Source organism: Esox lucius, chromosome 25, assembly GCF_011004845.1.
Source record: "Esox lucius isolate fEsoLuc1 chromosome 25, fEsoLuc1.pri, whole genome shotgun sequence".
Lineage (NCBI taxonomy): Eukaryota > Metazoa > Chordata > Actinopteri > Esociformes > Esocidae > Esox > Esox lucius.
In genome coordinates this window covers 18410500-18431767 of record NC_047593.1, presented here as the reverse complement: position 1 = coordinate 18431767, position 21268 = coordinate 18410500, and the positions used below count along the sequence as shown (strand labels likewise).

Sequence of the window (21268 nt, the reverse complement as noted above, 5' to 3'; positions counted from 1 at the left end):
CTCAATAAAAAAAAACTACAGCGGAATAAATGTATTTATTTACAATTGGTTACGAAGTGGCGCTGTTTTGTTGCGCATGCGTAGCTGGCAGAATTCGTTAACCGCTGCCAGTGGTTGCCTGTCATTCGAGGGTCTCTACAATAATTCCAGTCAGCTTCGTCAGGACCTTGGTACCAGGTTTTTTCCCCTCGAAGTGGGCCGAACGCAGTGAAAAGAAGGTCGATTGAGGATATTGCGCAGAAAAACCTTACATAACCTTCCATATTCTGAAGGTTTAACAAGGTTCGTTTGCTTAGCTGTGTAACTACCGTACTGGACCGTTAGCTACAACACAGGACCAGAGATCTGACCGTGTGTTTATCTCTACAACCGCAACACATTATGCTAGCTTAGCCTCATTAGCAATAGCTATATTATCAATGTTAACATTATGCTCTGAATGGAAATTGTTTACATTTTTACCTCCTATCACGTTTGAATAAAGGTAATACGCTGTGTTATTTTACATGGCTGGAATTTCAATTGCATTTAATAATCATATATGTACCTATTACTAACATATGCGAACTCTAATTGGCGCCACACTCACGGGACTGAGTTGAATGAGATAATGTTCAGTACATTTAAGCCAAGCCCAAGGCACCTCTTCTAGGAACGGTCTCGAAAGCCGTTAGCCCACTTGGCTTACGGCAGCTAGCTAGTTGACTTGATACGTTTCTTTGCTTGCGCATTAGTTAATGCCAAATCGGCAGGACTTCATATATTTCAAACAAACAAAAAAGATGTGCAATTAGTGATGGGAATGATGCAAGCTACTGCAGTTTACTTATGTGTATACTTGGTAATGCGCTTAACCTGACAGAATGTTCTAGTATTAAAAACGAGTAGTCAGAAGACCTTAAAGCGCTTCTGGTCGACAGCTGGTTGTCAATTTCAGTGCTTTTCCTTCGGGGCATCCCTAGCTTAAAGAATATTGTAGTTGGCCCGGTGGGGCTCCATGCTTTGTTCACAACCCTCACTGGGTTGATGGGGACAGAGTTGATTTCCACACGCGGCCTGAATAAAAATGTATGCAGTTATTTCGTTTCGTTCGCAACTGAGTAATTGTGTCCTTACTAGTGGGCGGATATTTATTTCTCGACACCCTTAGTTGCGCATCGTTACGTAGGTGGAGACAAATGGTGGTGACGATTTCTAACCCTCTACGTCCCTATAAAACAGGCTCAGTTCTGTCTTTATGGTCGGGACAGAAATGTAATGATTTGAACTAGTTTTAGTGTGAGACAATTAGTTGACAACGAAGCTAACATTCACTAATCCAAGTCGCTCTGAATGTCTGCAAATTAACGTAAATCTAAAGTAACACATTGTTAACTTAATTTTCAATTTGACTCAACTATATTATTCACAAAAATAGTGTCACAGATAAAATACATAAATGCTCCAACCAAGACGGATGACATGTTTTACTGTCTACCCATTTCATGTAAATATGGTCAGCGACAGGTTATGGAAGTAGGAGCAGTAATACATTTTACATTCATAAGGTCAAACCAGATAAGAGTTTCCTTCCGAGGAAACCGGTAATGAAGCTTCATGATGCACATAATCAAAACGTTGTGTAGGGTGTTGGTTTTATTTAGAACTAACTCTGATTTATGTTAAAAGCCAGAGCCAGTCATGTATAAGTTGGCTCTGGTGAAAGCCGTCCATTGGATGTGGCCGAAAGCCATTACACTTAATAATAAATACTGTTTGGCCCTTCCAATGGGGAAGTGACTTGGTGAACCTAATTTGTTTTCAGAAAGTCTTGGTGGGATGAAGGATGTCATTTCCACAATGACGTGGTAATGACACCAAAAGAGATTATTAATCATGTTCCTGACATCCCTTTTCTTCCTCCCTCCTTCCCACCACTGCGCCTCCTCTTCCATTCCTCCTTCTCTTCCAACCTACTCCCCACCCATTCATAACCCCCCCCCCTCCCCAGATGAAGTTGCGGTGGGGCTGGATGTGTGTGTTGCACCTCTCTCTGCTGACTGTGTCCGTGTCCCAGGCTCGGGGTGAGGCTGCGGACGACATGGAGGCCGAGGAAGCAATGGTGGAGGACATCTTAGAGGATGGCATTGGGGATGACTCAGCGGAGATGGAGGGGGGAGTCGAGGGAGAGGTGGACAGGGAGGCGGAGAAAGGGGCAGGGGAGGCTGATGCTAACGTCTCGTTCCAGGTCAGTCACATGCAGTCGGGTCAAGGGTGAAGGGGGGGTGGCTAGTAACAAGTAAGCTCAATTGGCCCACAAACCCAACACCCTGTGCACTTCCGGAGATCTAAAAGGAACTGATTGGCGTCAGTAAAATTGTGAATCTTTACATCTAGCATATCAGGGAGACAGATGAGCCTATTGTCATGTATTGCTGACTTGGGTTACTATACAGATCCAAGAATAGTTTTAGGGAACCCATAAGAAAGACCTTAGTGACCCAACTGCTGCTCCCTTTACTCAACTATGGTGACATTATTTATCAAAACACAACCATGACCTTATTTCACGATTTAGATGTAGTTCATTACAAATCATACCTGGGTTTGTCTTAATATATAATGAGATCTGCTTTCACCTCTTCCCCGCTGACTAAAACAGGTGACCTACAGGACTCCAGTTCCCATCGGAGATGTCTACTTCTCCGAGACCTTTGACGACGGCTCGCTGGACAGGTGGAAGGTGTCTAAAACGATGAAAGAGGACGCAGATGATGACATTGCTAAATATGACGGTCAGAAGATGTTCTTTTAAAAAATAAAAATGTACACCCTCTTTTGCAAGTGCCGACTGGGACAGGTTCCTGCATCTCAACAATTTATACGCTGGATACCTTTATTGTCAAATGCCTTAAAATGTGTGTCTTTGACCCAATTCCCTCTCCAGGTAAGTGGTCCGTGGAGCAGCTGAAGGAGAACAAGGTACCAGGAGACATGGGCCTTGTCCTGAAGTCCCGGGCCAAACACCATGCAATCGCCTCCCTTCTGGACAAACCTTTCGTCTTCCGGGATGAACCCCTTGTCGTACAGTGAGTTTGACTCTAACCTCTTTGCCTCCCTCGCTCCAGGTGTGCCCTAGCTACCGACGGCCAACCCAAGATGAGTGTCTTGGGCCAGCTTTACCCTGGTGATTTAAAAGATAAATAAAAATGTGGTCTTTGCGGCCTCAGCACAGAGAGTACCATTCTAATGATACTCCAAGCACCCGTGATTTTCAACTGATAGCACCCTGCCTAGTCAGCAGTACAGAAATGTCAATTTCCTGTTTCTCCATTGACCCACTAGACCCACACCTTCCCCAAACCTACATATGCGCCTCAGCATTTCCCCTCACATTTTCACTTTGGCCAAATCTACATTTGCCGCCAGAGTAATCCTCGGCGCCCATGGAAACTGTGCATCTGTTTTTTGTCTTGACGAGAGATGTTTGGTTGCCGTGTCAGGTACGAGGTGAATTTCCAGGACGGCATCGATTGTGGTGGGGCCTACATCAAGCTGCTGTCCGACGCTGCCGACCTGGACCTGGTACGTTTCAGCGAGCTGACGCCTGGCTGTCGGGTTTCAGTAGTGACTCTGCTGCATTCAAAGTCATTGCCCCCTGAGCCCAAGAGTGTGAAATTAAAGAAGCATTTCCTCAGAGCCACACTTTGAAGATGTTAAAACAGTCCACTTTACACAGTGCGCACTGACCACAAGCAGTAAATTGTCAGAAGAAACATAACATCTAAAGATATACTTGTGTTTATACAGTACATTTAACACATTAAATTACTACTAGTTCATTCCAGTATCTTTATGACACTTCTACTAGGTATTTCACACCCTACCTTTTATCGTATCAACTCTTATTTGTATTAATTCTGATGTTATATTAGGTGTATTGTTTTCTATAATATATCTAAAAAATATTCCCAGGTGGCCTTAGAATTAACACAGTTCAGTTGAAGTCTGTGTCCTCTATCTGCCAACACACTGTTTTACAGCAAGGAAATACAGAGTTTTACAACAAAGAATTCTCAGATTCTTGCAATTCTCTTAACCCAAATAAATAATATTTTTTTCATCAACATTGCACAAAATTAGAAGTGTTGGGATAAGCATGACGTTGTCTCGACTCTCCTGGGCTACATTCTTGGCCTCAGCCACACTGGTATATATTTCGCTGACAGTGGCATCCAGCTTGCAGTTGGTCAACTCACTCTAATTGAGTGAGCGTTTATATTCACTCTTTGTTCACGGCCTTCTCTATGTTTTTCAGGAAGACAGCCAGACAGATTTAGCATGACTAGTTCTATTTATATAATTCTGACACTGAACCTCCACTGTTCTTTAGACTTTGTTATGCTAATATTGTCTCTGCAACTGACAATGTCGTATAATAGCATTTTGGGTATTATCAAGACAAACGCTGGCTGGCGCTAATGTAGCAGCTACTCCACCTGGGGGTCCGAAGAGAACATAAACCCAGAGCCCACTACAAGGCACCATGATAAGTTAACGTTAAACTCACTCACTAGCTGTCTGCTCTATCGCTGGTCCATATCTCAGGAGAAGTTCTACGACCGCACCCCCTACACCATCATGTTTGGCCCCGATAAGTGTGGAGAGGACTACAAGCTCCACTTCATCTTCCGCCACAAGAACCCCCTGAACAAAGACCTGGAGGAGAAGCACGCAAAGAGGGCCGACGTCGACCTCAAGAAGTTTTACAGCGACAAGAAGACACACCTGTACACACTAGGTACGGGACGAGGACTGCCCGGTCCGGTCTGTCGTTCGTTTTTTTCTGAGAAGACATGCCTTTATGTGCACTTACTCAAATACTGCAGCAGTTTATTACATTTGACGATTGAGTAATTTAGCAGACGTTGTGTTCAAACATATTCATACTACCATTTCATGCTGGTCCCCGGTGGGATTCAAACCAACAACCCTCAATGTTACAAGCATCACAGGGCCCCTGTTTGCATTTTAAAGTTAATTAAGCTTATCAGAGTTTATAACGCAACAAAGAGGAAGAGGGGTTAACTCATTACCTCTGCGCTCTGCCAGTCCTGAACCCAGACAACAGCTACGAGATCTTCGTGGACCAGGGCAGCGTTAGCCGAGGCTCTCTGCTCCACGACGTGGTGCCGCCAGTCAACCCGCCCAAGGAGATCGACGACCCCGCTGACTCCAAACCCGAGGACTGGGACGAGAGGGCCAAGATACCAGACCCTGAGGCCGTCAAACCGGACGACTGGTAAGGATGACGACACTGGTGTAATAAAGGGAACTACTGACCAATCCTGTCAAATCACTGAATTGCAAATGGTACATTCGTCCTGTTGGATATTTCATTCTAAGACACGGGCCACCCATGGAGTTGTCGTATGGCGGCGTTGGTTTCTTGCTGGGAAATATAATTAAAAAAATAAACGTGACAAGATTTGAGAAATATACTAACTACAACGTGTGCGTTCCAGGGACGAGGAAGCACCAGCTAAGATTGAGGACCCGGATGCCGTTAAGCCTGAGGGCTGGCTTGACGACGAACCAGAGTTTGTGTCCGACCCCACGGCAGAGAAACCAGACGACTGGTGAGCACACACCTCTGTCACTTGCCATGTCAAGCATTCAGAAATAAGGCAAAAAAAAAGGTCTGGGATTTAACTTACAACTCCCTCTCTTCATCTCCCTCTTCTTTTTTGCATCTTCTTCTCCCCTCATTCCCATCGTTCACTCCCTCCACGTTCCACCTCTTTTCTGTGTCTCTCCTCACCCCTCCTTTGCAGGGACGAGGAGATGGATGGAGAATGGGAGGCCCCTCAGGTCCCAAACCCAGTGTGTGAGACTGCCCCTGGATGTGGGCAGTGGAAACCCCCTACCATCAACAACCCTCAGTACAAGGGCAAATGGAAGGCCCCTCTGGTTGACAACCCCAACTACCAGGTGTGTACAGATCTGGACATTCACACCTTGTTAGCCGACGTTCAGGCCAACAGGGTGGAGGCGCCTCTAAAATTAAAAGGCCAAAAGCCGCGACCCGTTTATTTAAAAAAACAACATTGCGTCAGTCAGGCGATCTTTGGCAGGTTCTCGTGATGGATTTGGAGTGCGGATTCTGTAATAGTTCAGTGCCTGTTCGTGTCTTTCGGGTTTGTTGGACCACAGCTCTTGTGGATAGCACAGACGCCACTGGGTTGCGTTGCTGTTCCACTTGGATATTTAAAGATCAGCCCGCTAACTGGAAATTCCCCCTGGAGGAAGAGTGCCTCCTCAGTAGCTCAAACGGGAGTATTGCACAGCATCTGCTGTTGTTGCTTCGTTATGCCAGTCTACCTGTGACAGCGCGGTCGCAACTCTGGTCAAACGGTACACCGTGTATGGCTCCTCGAATCCCGGGTTGCGACACTGCCTTTAACTAACTGAAATAGTGGCGTTTTATCGTCCACCCGGGATCAGGCTGACTCTGTCATCACTCTACGACGCCTAAAAGGGTCTCAGACACACAAGGACACCGTCAGACCGTCCCGTTTCTATGCTCCCTTACAGGGCGTGTGGAGCCCCCGCAAGATCCAGAACCCCGAGTACTTTGAGGACCTGACGCCGTTCCGGATGACCCCGGTCAGGGCCGTGGGGCTGGAGCTGTGGTCGATGACGTCGGAGATATACTTCGACAACTTCATCATCACCTCCTACAAGGAAGTGGCTGACCGCTGGGCCGGAGACAGCTGGGGACTAAAGAAGCTGGTGGCTAGCGCCAACGAGGTGTGTATAGTGACACACACACTTTAATTGGAATGTTTTAGTGAAAAATGATTAGTAAAAAAAAAATATATATATATATATATACATATATTCTCACACAGACATGCATTATATTTCCTTAGTGCACATTCACAGAACTCAGTATGCAGCCTCACTCACAAACAAAAACGCAAAACCCGTATTGAAGTCGCAATTGGTTAATATCTTTATGTCCTTTTCCCTCACTCCCTCCCCCTTTCCTTCCTCTTTCTGCTCCTGTCTCCCTCCCCTCCCGCCTCCCTGCAGCCGGGGGTTTTTGCCCAGTTGGCCTTGGCTGCTGAGGAGAGACCTTGGCTCTGGGTCATTTACATACTGACTGTGGGGCTTCCCGTAGGACTGGCTATCCTCTTCTGTTGGCCCAAGGTACACACACTTTCCGTAAACATATTTATGAAGTGTATTGGTCGTCCGTATGCTTTGGCTGCTTCACTGAAAATAGTAAATCAGTATTTTATTTATTTGGTTATTTCTGGGCTAATTCGTTGTTGCTACTCTGTCTCAAATGTTTTACCTTCGGGAACCGATTGGTTTTCAGCACTCTCACGTACCAGATTATACTGTTTCTCATGGCTGGTAAAGTGACCCAACGCAGCAGGCATGCCAATCTTTACCCGATCGCAACAATACACGTTGGATTTACAATACACGTTGTATTGGCACCGTGTTGGAATCCTGGGAATATAGTACGTATTGTAACGATAATGTAACGGGGAGAGACACCGGGAACAAATACCCATGTTCAGGGTCCTGGAGGCCATAAGTGGGTAAAAATAGCAGGAGGAAGAGTGATCCCTGGCCTCTTCCTCCTGGAGCAGCTTTTCAGGGCCGTCTTAATCGTTCTCCCTCATTATAAAAGGTTTTTATTTGGGCTAAGAGGGATGAGGGAACCAAGTCCATGCCTAGACCAACAGTTCAGCTTAAATTTATTTTATAAATATTGAAATTACACACTGCGCCGCATACTTAGGTGCATTCCACTATTTCTACGGTCTACGTTGTTTTGTTGAATTATGTATGATGGACACAACGTCGTGCATAATGCAGGGCAATACACGCATAAACGTTATCTGTCAAACGCTGCCAATTACCGGCAAAAGAAGGTTTCAGGTCATAGATAGTGGCGTTGCCCACTGTGTACGCCTCAAGAGAACAGGGTGTCTGATATTCAGTCAGCCATGTTGTACTTTGAACTTTGCGAAACCAAGCTAACACCTGGTTTGTTCTGTGCAGTTCAACAGCGTGTTTCAGCACGACTCGTGGACCCACTTCGCCCGAACCAACGTGTTCGGCTCCTTTGTGGGCTAATTATTCGATTTCTGTGTCCCCTCACCCCAGAAATCAGACGAAGATTACGTGTACAAAAAGGTGGATCCCCCGAAACCTGAGGTAGAGGAGGAGGAAGATGATGATGAGGAGGAGGAGGAGGAGGAGGAGGAGGAGGAAGAAGAGAAGGAGAACCAAGTGGCTGAAGAGGCCAATGCTGCAGAGAGTCCAAAAACTGCAGGTTAGGGGGAACACTTTCTCTTTCCCCACCTTACCTTTTGGTTTTTCCTCTGTTCTTTAATGTACAGCACTGTGTTTCTTTATTTTAGCTTTTCAGAGGTAATTGTTCATCTGTTTCTCCATTTGTCTTTCAGAAATGAAGGATGAGAAGGCAGAGGAGGAGGAAGAGACCGGGCTGGGTGGGGGAGACAGTATAGAAGAAGATGAGGAAGATGAAGAAGATGTGGAGGAGAGAGAAGGAGAGGAGGGAGAGGAGGAAGAAAGGACAAAGTCCAATGATGGAGTGTCGGATGATGAGGTAAGCGCTGAGGTACTGACAACAAACAGAATAACACACTGTATCGAAAACATTTGTTAAAAATAATAAATACGATAAAAGGCTTTGGGCCAAGTGTAAAAAGACCAAACTATGTCATTTGTTTCTGACCAAACTACCACCCAGCTCAGATGCTCTGCTGTGCCCAGGGTTAGGCATTAGGGTTTGGTTAAGTTTAGGCATATTTAGATTTTTTGAGGTTAAGTTAAGGGAGCATAATTTATTTTCTTTTTTTCTGGTCCCTCAAATAATAAAAATGCAAGGCTCTGCATGTTCCATGTTCGTGCACACGTGCATGTGGAACAGAAGTAATGTAGAGCACCCGGTTCTGAACTACTGGACCCTTTTGCTGCAGGCTGGCTGAGTGACAACCAGTCTAATGGCGGTGATGACTCCAATATAAAGTAAAACTATGATCAACTTCCATTAATTTCATCCCTCGCCTCCAAGCAGATGAAGGAGGCAGACGAGGCAGTCGGCGATGGACCCAAACAGGCAGTGAGGAAGAGGAGGGTACGGAAAGACTGACGAGGACGAACGACGACAGATGAAGCCATCACTCTCATCTTTCGCTTCTCTCTCTCTGTGCTCTCTTTCTTTTCTGCATGCCCTCCTATCTGATTGGGGGGGGGGTGCAGTATCTACGCTCCAACCCTCACCCTCCACCCGAAAACAGCACGGGCGGTCATTGTGACAAGACTACAGACCCTTGTCCATCTGTCAAATAGCATCCATCTTTCTTTTCCTTAATTCCATTCATCCCTCCATAAGCCCTCTTCAAGGGCACCTCCATCCCAAAGAGACCAGTCGTTCCACCCACACCAAATAATTCATTCCACCACCCACCACCCCCTCTTTTCTTTCCTCCTCAGCCTTCAGTCTTCCTCTCTGATTATTACTCCCGGTTTTTGGTTACTGATGTTTGCCGTCCTTACGTGCCAGTCCAGGCCTTCGGCCCCGTCCCCTGAAAACGGGCTTTGGCTGGAGAGCGGCGCAGCTCCGGAACGGGTCAGGTGTAGCGCACCGCGCAGGGAATAGGGTGGAGACCTAAGCTGTTGAAACCACGCTGCTGTATTGCCGCTGCACTGCTGCCGTCCTTCAGGCTGCTCCCCGGTTCGTCTGGTCTCCAGGTCCACGCCTTCGGAGTCCATTGTTGAAACCCGGGGGTAGGAGTCACTGTTGGTTTTCTATGGTCAGTGTTGTTGTTGGGTTTCTTTTATTTTTGAGACCACTGGCGAGCTACTAACGCATGAACAGGTCTTGCTCCTGATCGAAGGTCCACAACAGCGATGAAGGGATGATATTTTAGGGCAGTGAGGTTGACGTTCGGGTGAGAAAAAGGCTGTACCTCATTAGATTGGAGGTTTTTCTGATTTTGATGAGCTTTTAAAAGGGAGTTCATGTGTACACTGTCAGTTCTTTGTGTGTGTGTGTGTGTGTGTTTTTTTTTTTTTGTTATGTATTTTAAACTGACAATTGAGGAAAAAGCGGCACTGATAATAAAGTTATATCTATTCTATTTATTAATTTAGTTTAAGACTTGTTTCACAACCGGATTTAAAAAACATAATGAAATATTACTATGTAGTTGTATATTGTTTTTTTTTTTAAAGTTATATTTTAAGCACTTTTTTTCACGTGCAGTTTTACCACTGTTTTTGCTTCTAGTATGCCGAGATCATACCAATCAACTAGTTTGTTTGCTTCAAAGTCTGCATGCAACCTCTTATCATCCACCTGAGAAAGATATTCCAGAATCCTAACTCCCAATTCCGGAATGCATCATTAAGAGTTCGCTCTCGTGCTGACAAATTGTCGTAAGAAAAGGGGTGTGCAGAATTCTCTCTTTTCAGTTTGTTGTTTATTCCGTTCTCTCTCCAGCTTTTTCTAGTTCATGTTCTTGTCTTTTAGCCCGACAGCCAGCGAGATTTCCCTGTTTTCGTATGTTTGCAAAATTGTACATTGCTCTTGAAAAATAAAATATTTAATATGGAAAAAGCATTGTTGGTATTAGTCCTGTTTGTGAAGCAGGTAAGGCACTAAGGATAACTTGCCAGTTTAGTGTTTTTTCAGATTTATATTTTTTGTTAGTTATCTAGGACACTGTCATTCTGTTTCGGGGGGGGGTCTCCATAAAATTCTGCTACTGGAGTGTTTTAATTTGACTGGGCAGTAATATAGGTCTACAGGGTAGACATTAATTTTCTTTAAAAATAGGGGGTCCTCGACCATAGGCCCACTTTTTTTTACCTTGACACTAAAATGTTTGGAAAACCCAGGCTTTGTTTATGATTGCCTGGCAGGGCTAAGGTGTTGAATGATGAAAACCCAGGCTTCGTTTATGATAGCCTGGCGGGGCTAGGGTGTTGAATGATGTCTGAATCCTGGGGCAGACAATTTACCCATGATCTGAGTCCATGGAAGAGAATGGAACATACTTGCTTGTATGCTTAGCTAAAATTGACTAGTTTTCCCCAAGGCAAAAAGGTACCTTTAGATCCAAGTTGCAGATTTAGTATTAACAAAGTCACTAGGCAAGTTGTAGGTAAAGATCTTCAATACTGAACTTAAGTCGCCAGCGCGTTAGACAATGCCGACAATTTTAAAGAGTTAGTGGCCTAATCTACCCTTAATTCCATTGCATGGATATCAATTTAGACACCATTTTGTGCCAAAGCTTAAGAAGTTATTTTTATTTAAAGAATGTGTTAAAAGGCAACATAAGTCATAAAATAAATGTACATGTCTTCACACAAGGCAGTTTTTTTTTTCTTCATAGAGTGTGTTTAGGCATTATCAACATGCCTGGAGGAAAATTAAGAGGTTTGTCCCAAATGGCAGTGTTCCCTATAGAGCGCACTAAATTCCATATAGCTCTGGTGAAAAGTAGTGCACTATATTAGTGAATAGAATCCCATTTGGACCTTACAGAAGTAATCCAATGATGTAATTATATAATAGAACAATATATTACAAACAAAAAAAAACATTGGAATGAAAATACATTAGTTGATGCATTGCAGTGTAATGGAACTTTCTTAATATTCCCTTATCTTTTCCAACTGAAACCATTTGGGTTCTAGTTCTTGGCCAATTTCTCTTGATGTAAATGGGAGATTCTCCAAACCCTTCTCTTGTTTATAAGCTTCATACAATTCAGTATTGTAATAATATTTGATTTCAGAAATGTATTCTTCTATTGATATATTACTGAAACAGAAAAAGACAATGCCAATTTTCTATTCTGTCCAAATCACATAACTGATAAGGGTTGTCTCATGGGACTTCTCCCTTGACACTTACCTTGTTTTCTGCTATAACCAGCCTGAGGAATCACCGCCATGATTCCAGAATCCATTTCCCAAAGAACGAATACTACAGTTACTATCAGCAAATCCGTTTGTTAATGCACCGACAAAACACGGAACCTTCCGGAATGTTTACTAAGCCTGAGAGTTCCAATCGATACCACTCAGGGCACTCTTGCCCTCTTTAAAACTGTGAAAGCCAGAAGCAAGGGCACTCCCGTTCTTGTCTACTTCCGTTACACCATCCCCCCTCGATCCTTCTTCCATCCCCATCCTAACAAGGTTCTGTCTAATGTAGCTCAATTTAAGTCTCATGTTATAATGTGTCATTGCATTCAAGACCCAGTCAGAAATATAATGTCTATGTATTTACAGCATAACACTTCCTACATGTTATTTCTTTACCAAACAGCTACTACAGAAAGCACTCCATGGCACTGACAATACATGAATTAGGATTCACTGTTAAATGAGTACCAATGATGACAATTAATATTAAATTAGGTAAATCAGGCTAATAGTAGTTTTAAAAAAAGTTATTCATTAAAATGTGTAAAAAAAAAAATCTTAATTAAAATGTTTAGTGTCAAATAATGTTTAAGAACATTAGATACATGAAAGGAATACCAATTTGGAGTGTGTTGATAATACTTGATGAACTACATCACTGTTATTCAAAGACCCTGGATTTGTATTTTAGGGCCTGACCACAATTCTATTCAATAACACTTTTCTGTTCAAGTCCAGTTAAAACCAGTAAGATAGGTCTGACGTCATTAAGGAACTGGACTTGTTCCTGATCAATATCCCCTGCCCAATGCAACCACGGCCATTGTCTAACATCTGCCCGGACGTTTTCTGGAAACGCTTCCTGGACTTTGAGTTTATATGTTAAAGAGGATAAGAGAAATTAAATAATAATGTAAACTGGACTCTTAGGGAGGAGTTGGGATTGTATAGGGTGTATTTGGGGACTCGAAGTAGAAGTTTCCCCTAAAGACAGACCAAGGAGGAGATTACTGTACACCACACCCAGAGGCCCTTTAGCACACAGAATATCTGATCCCAGAACTGCGGTTAAAGGTAACTTCTACCTGCTCTCTCGTGCATTGGGAGAGCGGATGTAGCCTGAGTTTTGGTCGGTTTGCACCATCATGCCAGACAATAAGACAGATGTAGTTGGCATGACAACTGCACAAACAAATCTGTTAACAGGCTGCGTGGTACGGTGGTCGCTGGCCACCTCTTCGTTGCCGCGGGTTACTTCCGTTTGCTCTTGGTGTCAGTGGTCTGGAACACACTGGATGCGGACATGAGGTTCTCGATGTACTGACCCAGAACCTGGTTCTCAGACTTCAACTTCAGGTTCTCCTCTTTGACCGCGTCCACTCGTGCTGACAGGTCTGGAAGGGCAGAGGAATGGAGATCAGAATGTATAACTATTAAAGAACAGCGTTTCCCAAAGGAAAGTCTTAGATGAGGAGGGATGGAGCTCAAAGTGGCCCACTCCATTTATGGAGTTACAGTGTGGTCAACATAACAGGCAGCCTTCAGTAATGAACAAAAAAAACTCACAGAAGCCAATATGTCGATCTACCTAGAAAATCAATCAACCATCAAATCAATCAGAGAAGGGATGATACCAAAATGTCTCTAATTCACTTTCCTTATTCTGACCACACTGCCGGAATAACTGCCAAAATCCCAGCCAGATTACATGGCACACTTTGGCAACACCAGTAGAAGGTTGACTTACCATTCATCCCCAATGACATCTGACTACCTAGATTGCGCACTGTTTGATCTGGGACAAAACCATAAATTCACCTGAGTCAGGAAGTACCTGGTTTAGCTTTGGAGGGCATGATAGGAGTGGCTCAATCAGGGCGAAACGCTAAGCTGTGTTTCTCACACACACCCTCCTCACTTAACTGTGTTTCACACACACACACACACACCCACACACAAATGCAAAGCCTTTTTGGAGCTATATAAACACAACAGGGGCTTTGCCGACACCAGTGGTTGGGGAGGAGATAATGACAGAGAGACAGCGTGCTCGTCAGAGAGGCGCTCTCCAAAGGTCAGTGCTCGTCAGACCGTGAGGACAAAAGCGGGAGGAGTGTGAAAGGGAGCAAAGGAGTAGTATGGGAGAGAGGGGCAACTGGATTTAGACTAGTGTCAGTGAACAGGGAAGAAAGAACAAGCCACAGAACGAGTGGCCACAAATGAAGTCATTCGGTTACATAAAGCAATTGTCGGTGAAAGAAGTGGATGGATAGAGGACGAAAATAACATAACGACACAGGAACCGTTACAATATATACACTCACCTAAAGGATTATTAGGAACACCATACTAATACTGTGTTTGACCCCCTCTCGCCTTCAGAACTGCCTTAATTCTACGTGGCATTGATTCAACAAGGTGCTGAAAGCATTCTTTAGAAATGTTGGCCCATATTGATAGGATAGCATCTTGCAGTTGATGGAGATTTGTGGGATGCACATCCAGGGCACGAAGCTCCATGTTCCACCACATCCCAAAGATGCTCTATTGGGTTGAGATCTGGTGACTGTGGGGGCCATTTCAGTACAGTGAACTCATTGTCATGTTCAAGAAACCAATTTGAAATTATTCGAGTTTTGTGACATGGTGCATTATCTGCTGGAAGTAGCCATCAGAGGATGGGAACATGGTGGTCATAAAGGGATGGACATGGTCAGAAACAATGCTCAGGTAGGCCGTGGCATTTAAACGATGCCCAATTGGCACTAAGGGGCCTAAAGTGTGCCAAGAAAACATCCCCCACACCATTACACCACCACCACCAGCCTGCACAGTGGTAACAAGGCATGATGGATCCATGTTCTCATTCTGTTTACGCCAAATTCTGACTCTACCATCTGAATGTCTCAACAGAAATCGAGACTCATCAGACCAGGCAACATTCTTCCAGTCTTCAACTGTCCAATTTTGGTGAGCTCGTGCAAATTGTAGCCTCCTATTTGTAGTGGAGATGAGTGGTACCCGGTGGGGTCTTCTGCTGTTGTAGCCCATCCGCCTCAAGGTTGTGCGTGATGTGGCTTCACAAATGCTTTGCTGCATACCTCGGTTGTAACGAGTGGTTATTTCAGTCAAAAGTTGCTCTTCTATCAGCTTGAATCAGTCGGCCCATTCTCCTCTGACCTCTAGCATCAACAAGGCATTTTCGCCCACAGGACTGCCGCATACTGGATGTTTTTCCCTTTTCACACCATTCTTTGTAAACCCTAGAAATGGTTGTGCGTGAAAATCCCAGTAACTGAGCAGATTGTGAAATACTCAGACAGGCCCGTCTGGCACCAACAACCATGCCACGCTCAAAATTGCTTAAATCACCTTTCTTTCCCATTCTGACATTCAGTTTGGAGTTCAGGAGATTGTCTTGACCAGGACCACACCCCTAAATGCATTGAAGCAACTGCCATGTGATTGGTTTATTAGATAATTGCATTAATGAGAAATTGAACAGGTGTTCCTAATAATCCTTTAGGTGAGTGTATATACACAATTAGGAACGGGGTTGTGGTATATGGCCAATGATATACTGTCACCTATGCAGTGGCTATCAGCGAATCAGCATTCAGAGCACCCGGTTCATAAATATTTTTTATGTATATATAAACATATAAACAAACAGAAGAAAACAGAGAACATGTAATTTCCCCAAAACTATTTTATACAATTTTTGGCAGGTGCTGTCCTCCGTCTGGCTTTTGGTCATGGGCACTGGTTGACAGGACCCCGCTGATCAATCAAGCATCAGACGGGACAACTGCTTCCCGCTGCTTTGGTTGTAAATGTGAGCCGAGCTAGGAGTTCTGTACACTTTCCATGCCCCATTGCTCAACAGGCCGAAAAAGGAAGGAGGACAATGGTGGCATTTAACTGAGGCTACATGAGAGCTGCTGTGGACAGTTGACTGTTGAAGGACCATATATTTGCCTACACTAAAGACAACCGGGTTGTTCTAATGGTCGGCTCTTTATTTGTATATTTTTTATTTTTTTTACCTGGTCACGCGAGCCACAACTTTGCAAGCAAAATAAAAACATGCTGGTATGAATTCAAGCCCTAAAACGATAGCACCTAATGTCCGAAAAATAACAGGTTTTTGGTTGCTCCGTCGCCTTTTTGTGTAACCGGCTGGGGAACAAGAGGAGTGGGTGAAATAAAGAGGAAGACAGAAAGGTGATGAGAGTGATAGAGAGGCAGAACTTTGTCGCCTGCGTGCCAGTTTTGAAGGGAAGAGGTGTGGATATGGAAAGGGGGTGTGTGAAAGAAAGAAGGATGAGAAGACAAAATGGAAAGAAAGAAAGAGAGATAAGGAAGACAGAGAAGGGTGGAGAAAGAAATGAGAATGAAAGAGATGAGAAAGACAGCCATGTACCTTCCAGTGTGTGTTGAAGTTCCAGCACCTGGTTGATGAGTCTGGTCTTCTCCTCCATTTCCACCTGGTTTTCCATCTGGTTTTCCATCTGGTTCTCCATGTCTCCTATTCAACACACACAACACAATATATCATTGAACACACACACACGCATAAAATACTTATTTCATTTGAATCCACAAATTACACTACAGTCAAACTGATTCAAACAATATATAGAGACTTATGGGTAACAGGAACCACCACTTTCTCCACACTGCCAGGCTCCCCTTGACTGCTGACACGGCGCAGTAACATTCACTTTATCTTTGGATTAAGACAGGCCTGCAATCTTAAGGCCTAATACTGTCAGCCTCTGAGTACGGTAGGGACTCCTGAACAACCACAGCTACCAGTCCGCAAGAAAACCCAAGGCTGTTCAGGCTTGAATCAAGGAGCTGGTATTTTAGGAACATGCCTGTCCCATATAGTGGTCAAATGGTCAGGCCACTTCCAAACAGTGCCTAACAAGTCTGGGAATGTATGTCCCTCATTCAAACGGGAACCCAGTACACACGTCAACAACCGTAAAATGGCAAACAGACATACACTTCAGTGACTGTTCTCTTACCATCCATGTCACAGTTCATGGTGAAGACCTCGTCCAGTTTGGTATGCAGGGCTGCAGTTCCTCTGGCCTCTGTATACACACACACACGAGTGGTAAATATCATGCACGAGCGCTGTCATCACTTTAATGACCAAGCTCACGATAAACAAGTTTAAAGATCCCAAACTAACGCCGGTCCCAGGGTACAGTTAGTTAAAAATCCCTAATTTTACGATGCTTTTCCATTGTACATGGACCAATGTTTCAAGAAAAAAAACAGATATTAGGATCAGCGAACCAGCGTACTGTAAGGTAGCTAGCGACTTTTATAGACCCAAACAAGAAGATAGAGGAGGACAGACCGAATGACAATCCTAGCGGGTTGCACGGTTTGCGATGTAAGCTAACAACAACACACCCATTGGCAGCTAGCTGGAAAGTGAGTCTTGCGGTAAACCAGCTGTGCAAGATACCCAAGAAGACGTTAATATTTTGCAAAGCAAGACGTCACACGGATCGAAGGATGATAAAGACGGACTATCGTATGTCAAATCGATAACTACGAAATCATTAGAATAGTTTGTGCTCCTAACTCATAGCTAGACAATTAGCAAGAATGCTTCCAAGTTAGCTAGCTACACTATCTTGCGCGCTAATTGAAGCTATCCAAAGGTTGACGTGCGATACACAACCACTGAAGTGCACAGCCAGGCCAAGCCAGACAGAGATAACTCCGAAGGGATTACATATGAAATGTTCACCACTTACCCTTGCCTTGGGTATAATTACAGTATTTAGTCAAAAGACAAAATGTTGGTCCGGTTTACGTAGCTAATGATGTTACCGCTATTGGCTTATTACAGTAGGCACTGCAGATTTCCCCGTCTGACAGCGATGGGACGTACTCACACAAGATGAGCTGGCTGCAGGGACCAATTTCAACAACAGGGGGAGCCAACGCAACACAAACGTCTACGGAATCAGAATCAACCCTATTCGCCATACACATAATAGGCTTAACCCAAGCACTTACTTCCTGGTGACGTAGAGCAAAATCCAAGCATGTCAAAACACACTCGTATTTGGGTGGTGAGCATATAATGGCAATTCGAGCAGTGAGGGTGTCATAAACATGAACCCAAGATGGTGAAACAGGAAAATACACGCACACTGACAGATGTTTGGCTTGTCATTGGCCGAGTCACTCTCTCGGTAGTGAACTCCACCGGTTGCTGTGGTACCGCAGCAGTTGGCCGGCCTAGAAAATGACCAGCCGCAAGGCACGCTCAACCACTCTTACACAGAGCAACAAGCCAAATCACTGCCACCGGCCCCATACGTCTCTGCCTGCGGCCAAGACAAATCCAGTGATGTTGCCTGGCCCGCCCAGTCTGCAGCAGCCTAGTGTGCTGTTGTAGGATTTAATCGGGATTCCCATTAGCTTCTGCCAAAAGGAGCAACGACACCTCCCAGGATCCACAGAGTGAACAATGTGAATGTACAAGTACGCTACAAAACAACTTACATTTAATATTAGTTTATAACAGGTGTAATACCGTTAGTAAAACTGTCCATTATACACGCTTGGTATTCGACTCAATCTTGAACGGTTTTACTTATAGGGAGAAACCCACATCACAGAAGCTGAGCAAATGTCTCCTTAGCCTTCATGAGCAGGCCTGTAGATCCAAATCACGCATATTCTGTAAACACACAATCTATTTCACAAGTCAGTCAGTCACTCAGTCAGTCACACAATATCCCAGATCACAATAATAACAACCTTGCAATTTATTGCTCTACTAAGACATTTGAGTGCTAGGCTCTGGAGCTGTTCATAAAATAAAACGTGAATCTTGGACTTGTTGCCATGTCGCCATTAACGGGTGGGTCAGTGATGTTGACCCACCTCAAACTTGCAACTTAAGAAATTCCTCACCTTTGTACTACTTAAAAGCACTGTGTTATCTGTGTGTGTCGGTGTGTGTTTGTCAGTGTGTGTTTTTACAACTAAACGAAAGTTCACCTGTGCTCGGAAATCCTGTGCCTACAGGTGTAAATGCACATGGACATAAAGTATAACAATTTGGCAAATCATGTACTTTCTGTCGTTCCAAATACATTTAGAAATGTATGTCACACAATAATTAAAATACATTTCTAAATGTGTGGGGGAGAAACAAATATTTGGCATTGTGTTTTATATTTAATAATAAAATGCATCGAAAAGTGTATATTGACATTTCATAAAGTGTATGTACGTTTACATTTCCAGGTGTGTAGGCAAACAGACAAAGCTACTGGATTAGTCTGCAGGTAAAGGTGAGTTCCATACCTGACATCCCAACATCTGCTAGGGAGATGGTGGTGAAACTCTCATCCTCTTCCAGTTCTCCTTCCATGACTGAACGAGAGCTCTAAACCTTATCGCTTCTTACTTTCTTTTCCGTTTTCCCTCTCTAACCTGCACTTTATGTTACCCCATTGTGCCTCATACCCTGCTTCCTTTCCTACTTGCCTTCTCTCCTTCTCACTTGACTCGTATACTGTTTTATAAATTTGTTTTCACTTCCTGCTTTCTTTGTCTGTGTGAATAACTCCTGAGCCACTCTCTGTCTGTTTATTTCTCTTTCTTTCTTTCTCTCTCAGCACTCCTCTAAGACAGCTGTTCTTTGTCAGGCGGTTTGCCTTCCCTTCTAAATTATTTACACTGTCACGGTCGCCTAAAGTAACAACGTTACCAGACAGGTAGCTCAAGTAACACTGGTTTTGTCGTGTGAACCAGTTCCTGATTGGCCCATTTAGAATCTGGATTCAAAGTTCAGGGATCATTGGTAGATGGGAAACTCAAGAGATCCAGGTGCCATAATTCCGTTTTGTAGACTATATACACACTCATCCATCTCCATGCTCACTTGGTCACACGTTAACTAGAGAAGGGCACTAAAGTACACAGTAGGCAGCGAACACCTGTACTCTTTCTTTACACCTGTCACTGTCGCCATCTCCCCCATTGCCAAAATAACAGCAATGAATCTTCTCCCAAAAGTTTCAAGGTTAGAGAACTCCGCATGAGACTGATGATGACATTTTTAATGGCAAAGACCATGCGCAAAAATACGTAATCGAGTATGTGTTGTGTTGAGACCTTATTTTTACAGTCTATGGTTGAGACACTTTGCGTATGTGTACGCAAGAAAATCTAATCGTGTACATTTGTGGACACTGACTTGGAGACAACCATTCATTAATCGTGACCGATTTTTTCCGTCGATATAAAGTTATCAATTTGAAGTATACATTTTGAAGTTGTCAGTCACTTTAACCTCGTTGTATTTAATGACAGTTTCTGCTACAGTGTGCTACGTCGCCTTCGTACTGCATTACATTACTCTACAATTAGGCTACTTTTTTCTCACTACTCGCATTGACATGTGACACCATACCCTCGGTAGTGGGAACCAATCCAGAAGAGACTAGATCCAGAAGGGTTCAGATTCTATGATGAGCATAGATTTGTTTACCCGCGCCCGACGCCAATTTTGTTTAAATTCAGTAGAACTTCAGTACCGCCCTATCGCTTGTCCTAAAGTCCTTCTCCTTCCCGGATTTTCACCGCTTTCCTTTCACTGAACGTGATTAGGAAATGTTTAACGGCGCATTTTCGCTGTATAGTGCCTCTGGGCACCCCCCGCTTTCAATTATATTATAGGTCTTCATTTACATGGGACACGTTTCTTCATGTTAAGTGGCACATAAGTACATAAATTCACAACGACATTATTATTTGTAACGTTTAGACACTGGTTTATTTTCGGTCTCTAGTTGGACTCCTTGAAACTGGCTGTATTTGTTGTGATAGTATGCCCTCTAAAGGTATATTGAAAACATTGCACGTCACCTAACTCATACCGAATGTACACATGATTTTTACCCTGCTCGTAAGCCGTAGATCCTTAATGGCCGGTTAGCTCAGTTGGTTAGAGCGTCGTGCTAATAACGCGAAGGTCGCGGGTTCGATACCCGTACTGGCCATGTTGTTTTTAATTTCACTGTGAATGTTTATATCTCAAAACTGCATGTGAGTGGTTTTTCACACGTTTTGTCAGCGATTGGAATGTTTCTGAAGAAAAATTAGAATACTCGATATCTGACATATTTTAGTTGTTTTTATTATATTTCTGAGATATAAGGTATGCACGCTCTTACAATGTTTTCATGCATTTTATTCCAAAAATGATTTTCCTAAACTGCTAACCCAAAACCAAACCCTTACCCTAACCTTCTCCTCA

The 21268-nt window shown here is 43.8% G+C and overlaps 2 protein-coding genes and 1 non-coding gene across 7 annotated transcripts; 2 read left to right on the top strand and 1 right to left on the bottom strand.

Annotated features, from left to right (window-relative positions):
- The first annotated feature begins 82 nt into the window (after nt 1-82).
- On the top strand, nt 83-10648 carry clgn (calmegin). Of its 3 annotated transcripts, none has more exons than XM_010888164.3 (14): nt 83-282; nt 1991-2227; nt 2642-2774; nt 2927-3068; nt 3483-3564; nt 4588-4780; nt 5092-5281; nt 5505-5618; nt 5814-5970; nt 6574-6789; nt 7075-7191; nt 8164-8332; nt 8466-8629; nt 9098-10648. In XM_010888164.3, the coding sequence occupies exons 2-14, from the start codon at nt 1991-1993 to the stop codon at nt 9173-9175; spliced, it is 1992 nt and encodes a 663-aa protein (XP_010886466.2). In that variant the 5' UTR covers nt 83-282; the 3' UTR covers nt 9176-10648. The 3 variants fall into 3 exon arrangements, with proteins under 3 accessions (XP_010886466.2, XP_034147043.1, XP_010886467.2); XM_034291152.1 differs by having other exon boundaries at nt 8466-8641; XM_010888165.3 differs by having other exon boundaries at nt 84-282; nt 9101-10648.
- A 677-nt stretch (nt 10649-11325) lies between these two features.
- On the bottom strand, nt 11326-19594 carry LOC105020846 (short coiled-coil protein B). 3 transcript variants are annotated; one of them, XM_010888166.4, is made up of 4 exons: nt 19312-19594; nt 16998-17066; nt 16388-16492; nt 11326-13358 (listed from the first exon to the last, which is right to left on the bottom strand). In XM_010888166.4, the coding sequence occupies exons 1-4, from the start codon at nt 19376-19378 to the stop codon at nt 13216-13218; spliced, it is 384 nt and encodes a 127-aa protein (XP_010886468.1). In that variant the 5' UTR covers nt 19379-19594; the 3' UTR covers nt 11326-13215. The 3 variants fall into 3 exon arrangements, with proteins under 3 accessions (XP_010886468.1, XP_019899473.1, XP_010886469.1); XM_020043914.2 differs by lacking the exon at nt 19312-19594 and adding an exon at nt 17886-17906 and having other exon boundaries at nt 13216-13358; XM_010888167.4 differs by lacking the exon at nt 19312-19594 and adding an exon at nt 17745-17879 and having other exon boundaries at nt 13216-13358.
- A 1343-nt stretch (nt 19595-20937) lies between these two features.
- trnai-aau lies at nt 20938-21011 on the top strand. The gene has a single exon. It is a non-coding gene; the product is annotated as a tRNA-Ile (tRNA).
- Nucleotides 21012-21268: the final 257 nt, after the last annotated feature.

Coding starts and splice junctions, on each gene's coding strand:
- clgn (XM_034291152.1), top strand. CDS start 1,991: ATGAAGTTGCGGTGGGGCTGGATGTGTGTGTTGCACCTCTCTCTGCTG. Junction 6,790..7,074: donor TGGTGGCTAGCGCCAACGAG/GTGTGTATAGTG, acceptor GCCTCCCTGCAG/CCGGGGGTTTTTGCCCAGTT. Junction 8,333..8,465: donor AGAGAGTCCAAAAACTGCAG/GTTAGGGGGAAC, acceptor TTTGTCTTTCAG/AAATGAAGGATGAGAAGGCA.
- LOC105020846 (XM_010888166.4), bottom strand. CDS start 19,378: ATGGAAGGAGAACTGGAAGAGGATGAGAGTTTCACCACCATCTCCCTA. Junction 17,067..19,311: donor AGCAGATGTTGGGATGTCAG/GTATGGAACTCA, acceptor GTGTGTATACAG/AGGCCAGAGGAACTGCAGCC. Junction 16,493..16,997: donor CATGAACTGTGACATGGATG/GTAAGAGAACAG, acceptor TGTGTTGAATAG/GAGACATGGAGAACCAGATG.